This window comes from Grammomys surdaster, unplaced genomic scaffold, assembly GCF_004785775.1.
Source record: "Grammomys surdaster isolate TR1022 unplaced genomic scaffold, NIH_TR_1.0 363, whole genome shotgun sequence".
Classification (NCBI taxonomy): Eukaryota; Metazoa; Chordata; class Mammalia; order Rodentia; family Muridae; genus Grammomys; species Grammomys surdaster.
The window spans coordinates 9,403,329-9,421,390 of record NW_021604782.1 but is presented as its reverse complement, the minus strand read 5'-3'; the positions used below and the strand labels follow the sequence as shown (position 1 = coordinate 9,421,390).

Genomic DNA, 18,062 nt, shown 5'->3' with positions numbered 1-18,062 from the left:
ACCATGTGGTTGCTGGGAATTGAACTCAGGACCTCTAGAAGAGGAGTCAGTGCTCTTAACCACTGAACCATCTCTCCAGCCCCCATATGCACCTTTAATAAACCCAGTGGTGTACTTATTATCCAATCCAAGAAAGACAGTAGTACCAATACTCCAGAAGCCACCAGCCACCTCTCTGGTTGAAAATAAAATGTCCTCCACAGCCTTGCGTTTTTATCACTTGTTCCTAACTGTGGAGTTTTTTGGGATGCCCCTTTAAGAGGGGACCAGCTGGAAGAAGGTCACTGGGGCCAGGCCCTTGAAGGTTATACCTGGCCCCACTTCCTGCCCTTTGCTCTACATTTGGTTCCACTATGATAGAGAGCCTCCACATGTCCCTGCTGTCCCCAACCCCAGATGGACTGAGACTCTGAAATTATTAGCCAAAATAAACCTTCCTTTCTCTTGTTTCTGAGAAGTATTTTGGTCATGGCAATGCAAAAATAACTAAAACATTCTACATGCTTCCTTTTCCCAACCCACAGAGTAAAAAGGATTTTAAATATTATCAGTCATTGTTTTTAAATTACTCAAAATATCTATGCATCTATGTCTAACCAAGGGTCAGCCAATTACAGCCCACAAGTCAAGTAAGTCCAAGTTATTACCCATGAGTGTAGGAAGAGTGCCTAGAGCTAAGAATGACTTTTACAAATGAACATTTATTTATAATCAATTTAAAGACAGAAAACACTAATCCTAAGCCCCAGTGTATGGGCTTTGTTATAATATCCTGGAAAGTTGTATCATTATAGCAATCCCTCAAAAGTTCTCACTAGATACTATACTACAAAAATCCTGCCAAATTATTTTGAATACCTACAACAAAAATATTATGGAGGTTGATTTTTATGTCTTTTACATAAGTATATCCATCTCCAATGTTGCCTTTTGGTTCACCAAACCAACTATTTACTGGCTGGCCTTTTACAGAAAAATCCTATCTCACCATGTACTGAACAATACACTATTTAGGGTTTTTTTTTTTGCCTAATTTTGAACTCTATATAATAGATTCATAAAGTATTTATTTTTCATCAATCCATGAAGTTCCACACATGAATGTATCCTACCATTTAGGAGGAATGGAGCTACAATGTTGCTGAACCCATCTCCCAGACACACACTGGAGTTTCTATAGAACACACACATGCTACTGGACTCATCTCTCAGTCATGTGCTAGAGTTTCCTATAGAACACACACATGTTGCTAACCCCCAGTCATGCGTTCCAGGGTTTCTATAGAACACACACCACCAGTGAGACTGCTCCTTATACACTGGTTTCTGGTCTCCTTAGTCTGGTAAATGCCTTTTAAGAGCAATGAAGGATGTTGGAGAACTGGGTTAGTAGTTAAGAGCACTAAGTGTTCTATCAGAGGACTAGAATTTGGATCCCTAAACCCACTTCAGGCAGCTTATGAATGCCTTTAACTCCAGGCTCAAAGGATCCTACTCCCCCTTCTGGCCTCTGTAGGGAAATACAGACACATAGAAACAGCTATACACACATAAAATAAAGTTTAAAATGTTTTAAATCAATGAGGAGTTTATTTGGGCTTCCAGTTTGAGAGGATTCATGATAGAGAAGGCATGGTGGTGGGAAAGTGAGGTGTCTGGTCACAGTGGGACTGCACACAGTGGGACTGCACACAGTGGGACTGCACACAGTGGGACTGCAGTCAGGAAGCCAGCAGAGACAAACACTGCTGCTAATTTGCTTGACTCTTCCTTTCCCCTTTGTGCTTAGTTCAGGCCCAGCCCATGCTATGGTACTAGACATCAGGTACAGTCAGTTTAGAAGAGGAAACCGCAGTTGAAAAGTGCCCTCTCTTTCTCAATACTGCTTCTGGGCTGGTAGTCCAGAATGCTATAAGAAAGCATGATGAGCAAGCCATGAAGAGCAAGCCAGAAAACAGGACTCCTCCATGGCTTCTGCTCCCATTCCTGCCCTGAGTTCCTGCCTGACTCCTCAGTGATGGACCCTGATTTAAAAACCCAAATAAGAGATCTTTAATGTTAAGCAGTCACATGAAAATGTCTGCCAACTATTGACTTGCAGGGCTTGTCCCTTTACCTGGTATCCAGCTGGACTGAATTCCAGTAGGATAAAGGGCATATTCTTCCTGAAAGAATATGTAAACTGAAGTAAACCCTTTTTCCTCCTGGATGTGACATGGGTCCATGGAACTTTATCACAGAAACAGGAACTTTAACTACGACAATGGTCTCTTATAAGGCCTGTGTGTGGCAAGCTGCATGGTGAGAAGTGTGTTTGACCTCAACATAATGTACATGAGGTAGAAAACTCTAAGCATACCAAAGAATTGTGAATAATAAGTCATTTCAATCCAGTGAACATGGGGTAGTTTATTAGGTAACAATAGACAAATGAAGCATACACTCAAGTCCAATTTTGCCAAGCAACACCAAAAGTTACTTTCGCTTTTTATGCAGAAAACTCTATCATCCACATATGAGATAGCATCCTTTACTTCCATCCAGTTCACATACTTTCCCCTTTCTTACACTTAACTTACTTTAGCCAGACAAAGTGTTCCCAGATAGAATACTGAAATTAAGAATATAAGACAATCAAAGGTTGTCAGACAAGGGAGTGCCTGCCTTTAACCCCAGTATTTGAGAGGCAGGGGGCAGAGGAAGGTAGATCTCTGTAAATTCAAGACCAGCCTAGTCTATATAGCAAGTTCCAAGCCAGGCAGAGCTACACAGTGAGACCCTGTCTCAAAAAATAGATATATAGATAATGTTTAAGTCTAAATTAAAAGGTTAGGGGTATACATAAATACTACAGGGCATGCTTTAGTATGTATGAAGCCCTAGGTGTTTGATGCTTAGAACCATATGGGAAACAATAAGCTGGCTGGGTTAGTCACGTGGCAAAAGAAACCCTATGCTGGTGTGGTTCTACATCTGGAATCCCAGCTTTTGGAAAGTTAAGGCAGAGTTAACAAAAATTCAAGGCCAGTGTGGGATATACAGTAAGTTCCAGGTTGGGTCAGAGACCTGAAAGAAAGACATAAAGGGGAGGAGGGGAGACGGGGAGGAGGGAGGGTGGGAAAAGGAAAGGACGAGAGAAATTCCAACCACTGAGGTTTCAGATAATAAAATCTAGACACTGACAGAGGCGTGGGTCCTCTAAATGAAGACAAGGACCTGGGAACCGGTTTGGAGACTATAAAAAGAATGTCTCATGTTAAAAGTAAAAACAAAGATCCTGTCTGTTCTGTCAATAAGACAGAACAACGAGGGATAGATATGTAGAGGCCTGGGGGAGATGGCTCAGTCAGTGAAGAGCTTGCCACACAAGCGTCAGGATATGAATTCCATACTTTGCACCTACATACAAAGCTAGCCATGGTAGTGCATACTGCAAGAGGGATCTTTGTGAGTTCAAGGCCAGCCTACATATTGAGTCCCAGGCTAGCAGTGAGACTCTGAAAAAATATATATAGAACTAAAGAGATGTTTAGAAGCCAGAGAGATGGTTTGGAGGTTAAGAGAGCTTTGTGCTCTTGCAGAGGGCCAGAGTTTAATACTGGACACCCACATCAGGCAGCTCATAATCGGCCATTATTTACACCCTCTTATAGCCTCCAAGGGCACTGAACACTCGTGATACACACACATGAAAATAAAATAAAATAACCCAAATACAGAGATCTTTAATGTTAAGTAGTCACATGAAAATGTTTGCCAACTATTGACTTGCAGGGCTTGTCCCTTTACCTGGTATCCAGCTGGACTGAATCCCAGTAGGATAAAGGGCATATTCTTCCTCAGCCAGAGTCCAGGGCATTGGAAGTAGGATTGGCAAAGGCAGCCAGATCTGTCCTACTAAGAAGCTCCTCCAACATGAGGATCAGAATGCCAAAGGCAAGGGCACTCTTCTCAATGCCATTGGTCGGTAACCAGGGCTCACAAAGGCAGAGACAACCCATACTTTGACTTACTAAGCTCCTCTCAAAATTAGAGTAAATGTGATGAAAAATTTAACCATTTAAAAAAATAATCTAAAATATATACAAGCAAGTCTCAAGCTCTAAAGTTTCAAAAACTAAATACCCAAGAATAGACAAGAAGATTCTAAAACATATATCTAAATAGAGATAATTGGCTTTTCTAGATTTTAAAGGTTTATAAAGCTAGAGCAATTTAAATTATTTGATTCTGATACATGAGTAGACAGACTTGGTAACATAGGTCAAAGTCTAGAGACAGAGTCTTATGCACACGAAATCTTCATTTATGATGGTGGTACAAATAGAAAAGAAAGAATTGATGACTAGGTCAATGGCTGCGAGGGTGGGGAAGCCATCTGAACAAAACGCGGTGGGCTTACTATCTTACCTCCTAGGCCAAAATAAATCTCAGCTGGATGAGAAAAGATGGATATAGTATGTATATACATTTGCTATAAAATACGAAATACTTATTAAAAGTATAAAAGTAAGGGCTGGGGGTAGATAGCTCAGGAGAACTTGTCTAAAGCATGTGAGTCCCTGAGTTCAATCCCCAGCATCACAAAAATAAGTAAATAAGACAGAGTAAGATTGTAAGCTATCAGAATACCACCTAAAATAAAAGATCTTAGTGTGGTCTTACAGGCACATCGCAAAAACAAACCAATCTTAAAAGGACAGAGTGATGGTTCTGACTTTGTAGAAGCATATTTACTCATGTTCAACAAGTACCATAGTCAAAGCCAAATGCTATAAGAAAACTCAAAAAAATACTTGTGAAACATGATAAAGGATAAAATTTCTCAAATAACTATTCAAGTTCTCAGAGATCAGGCAAAACTCGTAGTGGTGCTAGCTCCACTGGGGCCAAGAGACTGAAAAGGTGCTTGCCTGAACATGCACGTGGCCCTGGATTCTGTCCCAGGTCCCACAGCACAATGACAAAAACATCTCGCTGGTTAAACCAGGTCAGTAAAAAGATACAGAAATGGCTTTAAACCACACTTTCTCAGTCTCTGCAGAGCTGACACTTTGGACTGGACAGTTCCACTATCCAGGGCTGTTTACTGCTTGTAAGTAGTTTATATCCATCTAGGGGCTCCGCCACTTAGCATCCCCTTTCAACTGTGACACTCGGTCTTCTCAGATATTGCCAAATGTCTTCTGGAAGCCAAACTGTCTCACCTTAGCTAGTGAAAAAATAATAAAAATTTTAACTATAATGAGGAGCCCCCCCACCCCACCCCAAATTTGTGTTACCAAATACTTTATTTACTTAGTCTATATTAGAACTATTTTAAATTACTCTAGTCTTATAAACTATTTTAATATCTGAAAACTCCAGTTCATCTCATCTGGGTTTCTTCCTTTCTTTCTCTCTTTCTTTCTTTCCATCTTTCTGGCTCTTCTTGGGTCTTCCATTTTTCAAACTTTAGAACCGGAGACTGACTAGATTGGGTTCAGTACTCTCAATCACAGTTTTGATGGTGTAATTCTTTTGGTGGTAAATATCTGTCTGTCTTGCAATATCAAAATTTAAAAAAATATATTCCCTTGGTTCTAGCAATTTCACTTTCAAGAATTTATCCTAGATGGTACATTCACCTATGTGTAAACAGACACATAGAGGGATAATAAAGCCAGGCATGGTGGCACAGACTTTTAATCCCAGCAGCTGGGAGGCAAAGGCTGGCAAATGTCTGTGAGTTCAAGACCAGCCTGGTCTATATAACAAGTTCAAAGACAGCCAGGGTTACACTCAAACCAAACCAAAATAAAAGAATAATAGTGGAAGCAAAGATGGAATAAAACCACTGCAAACAAAAATATAACACAACAGCTGGAAGTGATTTAGTATCCAACATTAGAGAACAGGTTAAGTACATGATGATCTTCAACAATAATTTGCAACCATTAAACAGGACAAGGGCAGGTTTGTGCCTTTCATCCCAGCTCTGGGCAGGCAGAGGCAGGAGGAACTCCCTGAGTTCAAGACCAACTTGGTCTACAGAGAGAGTTCCAGGATAGCTAGAACATGGTTTGACACAGACAAACCATGTCTCAAAACAACAAAAAAAAAAAAACAAAAACAAAACAAGAGGACAAGCTGCATGTACTGGAAACCTAAGCACACCCCAAGACATGTCGGGTAAAAACAACAAGCCCAAAATGGAGTTTGCTACTGTTTTCTAAAAAGAAGGTGTCCCTGTAAGGTGTACAAAATATGTTTATATATAAGTGCAAAGAATACAAATAGAAAGAAACTGGAGTTTTAAGGAGATGTATACCCTTTTGAACCATTTAAGTCTTTTATCTGTCTATACGTGTCAAACTAATTACTGAAAGGATTTGCTTGTCACTCGGCTTAAGACACTCAAACTTTACAGAACATAATGGACCTATCTGAGTTTGGCAGGAACTATGGGCAAAAAGAAATGGGAAGAACATTGTTTAATGGGTATTTGTTTTCATTTTGTAAAGTCTTGATGACTGGCTAGTTGCACAATTGTGTCAATATATAAGTGGGCTTTGAGGGGTTGGGGGGGGAGGTCCTTCCTCTGTAGCCTTTGCTGACTTAGCACACTCATTATGTAGACCAGAATAGCCTTGAACTCAACAGATCTTTCTGACTCTGCCTCCGAGTGATGGAAGTAAAAGCAGGTGCCATCGCACCTGGCTAGACTAGGGTAAATACACTTCATTTTTAAGTAAAATAAATAAATAAATAACCCCTTCCCAAAAAATATTCGTATTCTAACATTTTAACTCGCTATTAACTTGAAAAGCGTTTTCAAAACACCATTCTTTTATTATTCTACAACCAAGCATACAGACAAACAGAAAATCTGAAGTCACTGTCCCAAGCGACCTTTCACCTAGAAGCTGAAAGCAATATTGTCACCAGGCCAAGGTAAAGACATGGAGGGGGTCACACTGGCGCATCGGGGACACCTACTCTCGCGACCTTTCCCTGTGGGGTATCTGACACCCCTGGCCCCTGCAGTGGACAACTTTTGAGTCCCTGTAGCACACAACTTTGGGTTCCCGTGCACGCGCAGGTCCCAGCCACTCTATCTTCTCGGCAAACCGGAGTTCCAGAGCGCCCGGCAGCTTCACCGATCCTCTCGGCGCCCTCGGGGTAGCGCGGCCGACCTGCTGACGGGCCCTTGACCCCACCCCATCCCCGTCCTCTTACCCGGTGTTGGGCAGCATGACCTTCGCAGTTCAGAGAACTTGGTGGCAGCAGAACAGCAGTGAGCTGTGAGTGACAGGCGAACCTTCCCTCCGCATTTAGCCGCGCCCCCGGCCCCGCCCCGAGACCCGCTCGGGAACCGGCCCTCCTACAAGACCGAGATCCTACAAGACCAAGAGCCGACAAGACGGTGTGCGCCTGCGCACACCGGGCGCTGGGCGGGTCTTCCCGCAGTTCTACAAACGATACCCAGGAAACCAACTCTCTGCGCAGGCGTTTTGGAAGACACCCCCGCCCCGCCCCTTTCCCGGGCCTGTAGGTGACAATCAGTCTCTCGGTTGGGCCACTGTCGTATCTAGAGCATCAGTACTACGTAGGCTTTTCCTTGCCAGCCTAGGTTCGGCGCGTCGGCGGCTCTGGCCAGCAGGATGGCGGATTGGGGGGTCGCTCCCGGGACTGATTTGAGGGTGCTGGGCGTCGTTTTTCCCTGTTTATCCCCGAGCAAAGGCGCTCTCTCCGAAGAACACTTGTACACATCTGAAAAATGCTTTTGCAGAAGCCGGTCAGCGTCGTATTTTCGCTGCCACTGAATCTAAACTTAGCCTGACCTCCAGTGTCTGGAGACAGTCAACGAGCTTGTGGAAGAAATCTTGCAAAGGTCTCCCACAACCATTCATCGTATGATCTGGGCCACAGAAATCAAATTTGGAGAAGGAATCCTCAGTCCTGGAATGAATGCTGGAATGAGGTCGATTCTGAGATTCAGTTTAGTTCTTGGAGTTATACCTAATTGAGCTACCCTGGAAATGAAATTGTTTTGTATTTTATAGTGGTAGAAAAAGATGCTAAAGAGGTTGTTATCTAAAGCCTAGTTCAGAAAAACAACTTAAGACGGGTATATACTCTCCTATTTGTCAAACCCTGGATCTTTTGGAAGAGCAGCCAGTGCTTTTAACCACAGAACCATCTCTCTAGTCCTAAATTAAATATTAAAATTAAAAATTATTAATTAATTATTATTAACCCATGGTTGTCAAATTATTAATAACTATTATTAACCTGTGGCTGTTTACTCTTTTATCACCTTGACCATCACCTATTGACACATGAGTTTGTGACTTATGATAATGATTCTTGATGATTCTAGAAGAATGTACTTATTCAACCAATATTAGCACCTCTTAAGTGACTTGAGAAACACAGCAGGCAGAAAAGTACAAAATCTCTGTCCTTACATAGGAGGTATGAGTAGCCAGTTTGTCTTTGTAAATTCCAGATGTTTCAGAAAGCTAGAGACAGATGAAATGCTCCATTGGCCCTTGGCTGCTTTTACTGAATTGTCTGTATATTTGTCTGGTAACAGTGAATTCTTGGTAGTGAGATGACACTTCCATGTGTCTAAAGTGTTCCTTACTTTTGAAAGTTTTAATGTCCCGGGTCCCTCAGATTCCTCTTTCTCCAATAATGTTGCTTTTATTTCCATTTGTTACAAAAGGGAGAAGAGACAGAGTTCGGCTAACTAAATGAAAAACTAAAAGATGCGAACTAAAAGAAAAAGTTGTGAATTTTTCAGTCATAAAATGTACTTTGTAAATTCAACACTTAGACTTACTTAAGTTATTTGGCTGGGGCAGGGGTTCATTTGTGGAAAGTAAGTTTATTCCTAAATTATTAGTGGTAATTTTTCTAAGCAAATTTAAATTGAATCATTATTGTTATTATGTTTATGGGTCCTTTGCCTGCTTTTTGCATGTTTGTGCACCTCCTGTGTACACTACCCAAAGAGGCTGGAGGAAGGTGCCAGGTTCCTTGGATCTGGAGTTATAGGTGGCTATTAAGATGCCTTGTGGGTTTTGAGAACACCCTGGATCTTTTGGAAGAGCAGCCAGTGCTCTTAACCCCGTAACCATCTCTCTAGCCTGAAATTAAATCTCTAAATTAAAAATAAATAAATAAGCAAATAATTGACAGGACTGAAGAGAAGGCTTCGTGGTTGAGTGAGTGCTGCTCTCCCTGGGGACCCGGGTTTGGTTCCAAGCACTCATGTCAGGTGGCTTACAACCATCTGTAACTACAGCTTCAGGGAACCATGGATGCCTTCTGTCCTCTGTGGGCACCCACACATGGGCATACACAGGCACAGATACATGCACAAAAATAAATAGCCAGGCATGGGGATACACACTTTTGATCCCAGCACTCTGGAGACAGAGGCAGGTGGCACTACATAGTGAAGTCCTGTCTCAAAGAAATTAAATAAATGATAAGCAATTAAATCTTTTGACTTACGTTAAACATTTTGACAGGTATTAAAATGTGGTTTGAAGTTGTCTACAACCTTCCACAGTAGTGACTAATGTAACATACTGGTCAGCCATGGTAGCCTGTGCCTCTACCTAGCCTTCAGGAGGCTGAAGCCAGCCTAAGCTGCATAGTGAGACCCTATCTCAAAACAAAAGCAATGCTAGAGGTTGGGAGTGGGTAAGGAAGAAGAGGAGGTATTAATGTTGGGTATGGGTTTACAGTGTGAACAATTTGGTTTAGACTTTAGGATTCCTTCTAGCTGTGGTATGAATAGTAGCTTTGAAGAAGATGGAGCCACAGAAGCCTATAATAATGTCACGAGTAAGGAAAATGTTAGATGACATGACCCAGAGTAGTAATGGTGGGAATCGGAAGATGTAAGAAATAGAACCAACCAGATCTAACTAATGATATACGTGGAGAGAAGAAGAGAAGATGGTGTCCAAGATGACTGCCAAATTTCTGTTATAAACTCCTGGGAATGTAGTAGTACCATAAACAAGACTGGAAATACGAAACAGGAGTTGGTTCTATGGCTGGGCACTGTCGTCTTCCCCCAGACATCTGTTTCTTCAACCACAGTGATACATTGTATAGTAAAGTGTTGTAGTGAGATCAAGTGCTTGCCAGTGGCACACCAGCAGAAGCTAGACAACTTCTGTATTATTATTATGATTTGAACAAAGTTGTCCCCCACCCATGACTCACTGTGTTTGAGCCAGTAGGTGGTTCTGTTTGGAGAGGTTGTGGAACCTTTAGGAAGTGGGGCCTCTCTGAAGAGTAGAGTCCCTGGGTTATAGACTTGAGAATTATATGCTGACTCTGCTTCTCTCTTAGATTCCCTAATTCTGACTGCCCAGATGGTGTAACCAGATACCTCTCATGCTCCCTCTGCCCCAACTGGGAGCTTCTCCAAGACCTCCTCTAGGTTGCTTTGGTCAGGTGTTTTTTTTCTCTAGGAACAAGAAGAGCAACTACAGTACTGTTTTAGCAGAGCCATGCTTGCTTCCATTCCTTTTCCCTCCTTCCTCTTTCCTGTAGGCTGGGGCAGGGACATGGACTTCAGCTAGATTCATGCAAACAAAGATAGAACCCACACGCAGGACTGGGGTTCTCAAATTGTAGCACGTGCCACAGTCACCTGGAGGTCTTATGGAAACACGGCTGGTGCGTGACAGTGGTTCCTCAAAAAAGTAAAAACTGGCCGGGCGGTGGTGGCGCACGCCTTTAATCCCAGCACTTGGGAGGCAGAGGCAGGCGGATTTCTGAGTTCGAGGCCAGCCTGGTCTACAGAGTGAGTTCCAGGACAGCCAGGGCTATACAGAGAAACCCTGTCTCGAAAAACCAAAAAAAAAAAAAAAAAAAAAAAGTAAAAACTGATGTATGATTCACCAACTCCAACTCCAGCAAATTAAAGAGAGGCTTGCACACCTGTATTGGTAGCAACATTATTTAGAGTAACCAAAAGGTTACAAGTGTTTGTTCTTTAGTGGGAATGGTAAACTAAATGTAGCATATGAATATCATATCATATATCTTGTTTGTTTGTTTGTTTGTTTGTTTGTTTGTTTGAAACAGGATCTCTATATGTAGTCCTAGCATCTTGGAACTCATTATGTAGACCAGGCTGGCCTCAAACTCACAGTGATCCTCCTGCCTCTGTCGCTCAACTTCTAGGATTCAAGGCATGCACCACCACTCCCTGTGGGGAATCATGGAGTTGGCCTGGTCTAGCTGCCCTGAGAGGCATTATAGGGTTTTCAGGTTAGAATGCATGGCTCCTGGGGCACTATGTGACGTCATACTCCCCAGGCAGTGAAGCGTTCAGACCAATTAGTGTTTCTCTGTATGTTCCCCTAATAGCCAAGGAAGCATGGAAGCCAGACAGGACAATTGGTCTTAGAAATTAATCTTATGTTCCTTGTATAGCTTGTAAACATCATTGTTTCCTGGCAACCACAACTGTATTGATCCTGACAATTGCCATGGTATTCTGTTTCTGATAAAGGTATAAAAAATGTGATTGCTCTAAATAAACTTGTCACAGCCTCAGTCTTGCTGTCGCCCTCTAACCCAAGCCTGGTTTAATTTCTGCTGGCCATGTCAAGTAACCTTAGCCAGGTAAGTAAGCGTGGGTGTTCATCCCAGCCATACCACTCAGTTTTAAGCAGCAAGGACATGCTAATACATGCTGTGACATGGGTGAACCTTGAAAACCTTAAGTTAGTTAAGGCCATCAGAAGGAACAAGCACTATGTAACTACAGTTATATGAGACATATAAAGTAGTTAAATTCAGACAGGAAAGAGAAAGGTGGTATTTGTGCAGCATTGGTGAGCGGGGAAATGAGGAACTATTGTTTAATGGGTACAGAATTTGAGTTTTAGAAGTTTTGTTTTTTAAAATACTATAGATGGATCATTCAGCTATGAACTTAATAACGGTCAAGATAGGGCACTGGGCATGCAGCTCAGAATTAGAGCCATTCTAGGATGTATACTACCCTGAGTTTAATTCCCTGCACTGGAAAAAAATAGTTTTTTATTTAATGCATTTTGTCACTTTTGCCACTATTAAAAGAATAAAGTAATTTTTGAAGTGTTTTGCTTTCAAGTGTTTTGCTTGCATGTTTATAATGAACCCCATGCATGCATTTCCCTCGGAGGCCCAAAGAGGGCGTCAGAGTCCCAGAACTGGAGTTAGAAATAGTTGTGTGGGTGCTGGGAATTGAACCCTGGTCCTCTGTAAGAGCAGCCAGTGCTCTTAACCACTGAGTTGGCTCTCCAGCCTCCCCAAAATAAAATAATTAGAAGGAGGAAGAGGAGGAGGAGGAGGAGGAAGAGGAGGAAGAAGAGGAGGAGGAGGAGGAAGAAGAGGAAGAAAAGGAATAGGAGGAGGAGGACAAGAAAAACAAGAAAAGAAGAAGGAAGAGGAGGAGGAGGAAAAGAAGAGGAAGAGGAAGAAGGAGGAGAAGCAGAAGCAGCAAGCCATCCACGGTGACATAGCTGTAATCCCAGCTTCTTGGAAAGAAAAGTTACAAGATCAAAGCCTACCTGGGCTACATAGGGAACTCAAAGGCAACACTGGGCAACTGAGTAGGACTCTGTCTGAGAGCTACACAACATGCCCCAAAAGACAACAAAACCATAGAATGTACAACATGAACAGTAATGTGAACCGCCGTCTTAGATACGTCAGTGTTGGTTCATTAACTACATCAACTCTGACACATCAGTTTGGGATGTTGATAAAGAGGGGTACACAGGTCAGTGACTAATTTTCATTGTCAACTTGACTGACTTCAGAATCACCTGAAAACACATCTCTGAATGTGCCTGTGGGGTGTTTATAGAAAAGTTTAACTGAGAAAGGACTCACACTGATTGGGTGGCCCAGTCTCATGGGCTGGACTCCCAAGCTGAATCAAAAGAAGAAAATAATGCGAATTCGAATGCCGTCATTCATCTCTTCCTGGCTTTGGATGCAGTATAACCAGCTGCCTTCCCCACAGGCACCAACTGTGAGCCAAAATAAACCCTTCCTCAGATGTTTCTGTCAGACATTTTGTCCCAGCAACAATTAAAGTATTAGCGCAAGAGGAAATCCGTACTTTCTCCTCAGCTTTTTGATGAACATTAAACTGTTCTTAAAATGTCTGTTTTGTTAAACAACAGCAACAGAAACGAATATGGGGGAGGGGCTGGAGAGATGGCTCAGCAGTTAAGAGCACTGGCTGCTCTTCCAGAGGTCCTGAGTTCAATTCCAAGCAAACATGGTGGCTCACAACCATCTGTAATGGGATCTGACACCCTGTTCTGGTGTGTCTGAAGAGACAGTGTACTCACATATATAAAATAAATCTTAAAAACAAAACTAACATAGTACTAGCATAAAAGGAGGCATGTAGACCAGTGCGTTGGAATTGAGAACCTAGAAATAAACCCATGTGTTGGCAATCGCTTTCATCAAGTATATAGATATTATTCAGTTTGGGCCAAAACATACTGCATTACAAGAATGTTAAGATAACCAAAACCCCATATGTATAAAACTAGATCCCACCCTCACTCCATAGGAAAAAAAATCAGTGTTCAATCGATCAAAACCCTAACTTTAAGAACTAGAACTGTGAAGTTCTTAGAAGAAAACCCAGAGGTAAACATTCATGGCCTCACCTTCTGCAATGACTTTTTTTTTTTGATTCAGCACCAAAAGCACAAGCAAGAAGAGATAAAAAGTATTGGGGTCCAGCAGATTAGAACTTTTAGGCAGAGGGGCCTCAAGTTACAGGACTGTCAACCCATTCGCTGCCCCTTACCTGGTGTTCAGTAAACCTATTTTTCTCCCTACCAAGTGTTTTCCCTCCTTTCCCAATTTTCATGTGTGTGTGTGTTGTATGTTCTTACATGTATAGGAGTATAATCATATGGTGCACATGTGTTTGCATCCATGTGATGACTAGAGATTGATGCCCTTGGGGCAGAGTCAATCAAACCCGAAGCTCACCAGAAGATATGGCTAGTCTTACTAGCCAGTTTGCCTGGCAAACGGAGGCTGGAATTACAGGCTGGTACCACATCTGCCTGAGACCTCTGAGCAACTTTTTCAACCACTCTCAAAATGTTTTGTGCTTCAAAAGATGCTATCAAGGAACGTGAAAACAGCTGGGCATGGTGGTACTTGGCTGTACTTCGAGCACTAGGGAAGAGGTGGTAAGTGGAGTGGGAACTTGAGGTCATTCTTGACTTCACATTGAATTTAGTATCAGCCTGGTTACATGAGACCACCCCCCACCTCCTCACCTCCCTACCCCCACCCTCCCACCCCCACCCTACCTCCCCCCGTCTAGAAAAGAAGAAAAATAAATTGGAAGAGCAATCTATAGAGTACCCAACCAGATTTAACATCTTCTTCCTGATAAAGAACTAGTATCTAGCATTTCTGAAAAAACTCACAATGTAGCAAGAAAGATAACTGACCCGAGTTTAAAATGGACAAAGAGGGCCACGGAAGTGACTCCGTGGGTAAAAGTGCTTGCTGCCAAGCTTGATAACCTGACTTAAATGCACCTGGTGGAAGGGGTGAACCGGGCTTCTGCAAGTTGTGGCCACTGTGGCACACAGTTGCACACATGTAGTTTTAAAAAGTGATCAAAGCAGAGCTGGAGACATGGCCCAGTGGTTAGAACACTGGCTGCTCTTCCAGAGGACTCAGATTCATTCCCAGCACCCATAGGCAGCTCACAGCTGTCTATGCCTGTTTCTGAGGACCCAGCGTCCTCTTCCGGCTCTGTGGGCACTGCATGCATTTGTGCACAGACATACACGCAGACAAAACATGCACATATATAAAAAATAAAGCTAAATTTTTAAGTTGAAAAAAAAATCAAAGATCTAGAAACACTTGGAGGCTGAGGGAGGATCATTTGAGACCAAAAGCATGATTTCAGACTAAGCAACTCAGGCATACTCCATCTCCAAAAACAAAAGCAAAAATCCCCATAGGATCTTAATAGAAAATTCTCCCCAAAAGACATGCTAACAGGCAACAGGCAGGCGGGGAAACACATACCAGCATTAATAAAACTAAATACCGCGAGATTATGTCGCTTTGCAGCCGCCAGGATGGCTAAAATCAAAAGGATAGAAAATAACCAGTGTTCAAAGGATGGAGAAATTGGAACCCTCAGACATTGCAGCAAGGAACATAAAACTGCGCAAGAAGCGTTAGGAAGCAATTTCACAATCTCTCAGATAACGGACCTCCTGGACATCCATGGGCACACCGAAGAGAAATAAAGGCAAACAGTCAAAACTACCACCAGGTGGCGATGTTACTTTAAAATTCAATTTTGTTCGCCAGGAACCTGTTAGCATCGTGATATACAATTATATTTAATCTGAGTTAAGGCAAAAAATACGAGGTTCCCTATAGGACTGCCATCAAGAAGTAAGAATATGTATATATTAAAAGAAACCTTTAAAGAAAACTGTTTTGAGAGAACAAAATAAGTTATATAAAATTTAAATCCCTAAAAGAAATGTTTTGGCCTCGAGCGCCCAATGTTCCTGCTTCTCCCTCTCAAGCGCTAAGATTACAGATACTGCACCTAGATAATTATACGTTGTCATTAAAAGCTCCTCCATCTGGAGTCTAACAACCACTTGTAACTCCAGATTCAAAGCCCTCCTCTTCTGGACTCCATAGGTACCTTCATGCGCGCACGCACGTGCGTACACAAACACACAAATAAATAATTTAGAATTGTTTCGAGCCGGGCAGTGGTGGCGCACGCCTTTAATCCCAGCACTTGGGAAGCAGAGACAGGTGGATTTCTGAGCTCGAGGCCAGCCTGGTCTACAGAGTGAGTTCCAGGACAGCCAGGGCTACACAGAGAAACCTTGTCTCGAAAAACCAAAAAAAAAAAAAAAAAAAAAAGCCAAAAAAAATAATAATAATGAAAATAAATTAAATAAATAAATAAAGTTGTTTTGAATTTTTAAAAAGTAAATTTTTTAATTAAAAAAATAGATCTTTCAAATCGAAAAAAAATTGTATGTTATGACCAACAGCAGATATTTTCAGTGACTTTAGGAGAGTTAAGGGTCCCTTGAAAATGTTCATTTTCTTCTCAGACAAGATAGGCCACTTTGGCCCACAGTCACCTTCTAAGAAATCCTTGGAGTTTTCAGAGTGTGGCCATTGCTTCTGATACGGTACCAACCCTTCCATATAGATACGTCTCCTCTTGCTTCATCACTGCCAGTGGTTATGCAATAATTGTAGGATAACCTCATTCCCGTACTTTCATTTGTATTTTCCCTAGTGATATGTAATTCCAAAGACAAAGGGAAGACAAGCACCCTCTTCTAATTTGGGTCTTTGCCTTATCATTACATTTTCCATCTCTCTTAGGATTGAAACATTTACATTAATTTTGATAGATTTTTAAAGCAGAGGGAAGTTTTTATATCTATTATACTATATTGAAACATAGTTTTGGTTTTGTTTTTATGTTTAAGATAAGGTAGCCCAGGCTGGACTGAAAGTTACATCTCTCCCATGCCAGCCTTCCAAATTCTGGGATTACAGGCATGTATGTGTACCAGTAAGGCCCACTTCTGGTTTTGTTCTGCTGAGTGTATTTCTGAGCTCTTTTCAAGTTTATACCAAAAAAGCCTATCTTAACTGTGTGTGTTAATAATATATATCACTTGGTGTGCTGAGTATGTGTGTGTGCTGTGCTGTGTGTGTATACATATCATGTGTACTTGTCTGTGAATGTGTGTGCTGTGGGTGAGCGTGTGAGAGTCAGAGGACAACTCTATGGAGTTAGTTCTCTACCCAACCTTTAAGGATCAAACTTAGGTAGCCATGCCTTTGTGACAAACACCTTTGCCTGCTGAGCCATCTTACCAGTTCCCACCTTAACTTTTTAAAAGCAGTTTATAGTTTTTCTTCATCTGAATGTACTCCAAATTGATGTAATCCTTTGTATCTGTGATGAAACACAAATTTAAGACATTTAGGTATTTTCAAACTTGTCTCTATGATAAAGTGTCACCATAAAAAATCATGTGGACATGTATGTACTCTTGCTCAGAACCCATACTTCTCTACAATACATTTCTGAAAGTAAAACTGTCTGCTCAATGGATATTCACATGCATATTCTTCATGACACAGCTAATAACTGATACTAAGGTTCCCCAACCTCAGAATGGTTGGCCTCTGTGGTTAGATAAACCGTTGTTGTAACAGGACATAGTAAGATCAATAACTTCGCCGGGCGGTGGTGGTGCACGCCTTTAATCCCAGCACTTGGGAGGCAGAGGCAGGCAGATTTCTGAGTTCGAGAGTTCGAGGCTAGCCTGGTCTACAGAGTGAGTTCCAGGACAGCCAGGGCTACACAGAGAAACCCTGTCTCGAAAAAACAAAAAACAAACAAACAAAAAAAAAAGATCAATAACTTCCTGGTCTGTAGTCTGTAGATGCCAGTTTTCCCACTCACTATAGTAAAATACACCTAACATAAGTCTATCACTTTAACCCATTTTACAAGTAGACCTACCTCAGTGACATTTGATACATCACACTGTTGTTCAACTTTGCCTCATCCATTGGCAGTTCTGAGTTTGAACAACCAAAAATGTCCCTTAAAATTGCTAAAAATCTCCAGAGGGCAAGTTGCTGTGAAGGTTTGCAACACCATAAAGATGACTTCTAGAATGTAAATGTCATGAACGGCAAACAGTAGCAACAGGAAGAAAAACAAAGGCTGGGTAGGTTAAAGGAAAAATAACAACATGGTCTCCAGGATCCCAGTCTCCTCCTATAAAGAAAAGATATGGCTTTAGAGAATATTATTGAAAGTGGGCTGTGGTGGTCCATGCCTGTAATTCACCGATTGGGAGGCTGCGGCCAGAAGGAAGTGAGTTCCAGGCAAGCCCTGGACTGTATAGTAAGATTCTGTCTCATAAAACAACAAGAAGTTTGCTTCTAAACTTATAGTACTTTTTCTTAGTTTTTGTTTTTGAGAAAAG

General features: G+C 41.8%; 1 protein-coding gene across 1 annotated transcript in view; it reads right to left on the bottom strand.

Moving 5' to 3' along the window:
• Hsdl2 (hydroxysteroid dehydrogenase like 2) overlaps positions 1 to 7,431 on the bottom strand; it is a 38,919-nt gene extending 31,488 nt beyond the window's left edge. Inside the window, exon 1 of the mRNA XM_028780020.1 lies at positions 7,219 to 7,431. Within this exon, the coding sequence (XP_028635853.1) occupies positions 7,219 to 7,235 (17 nt within the window). The 5' untranslated portion in view covers positions 7,236 to 7,431. The remainder of the gene's footprint in view (positions 1 to 7,218) is intronic.
• Between the last annotated feature and the right edge of the window lie 10,631 nt (positions 7,432 to 18,062).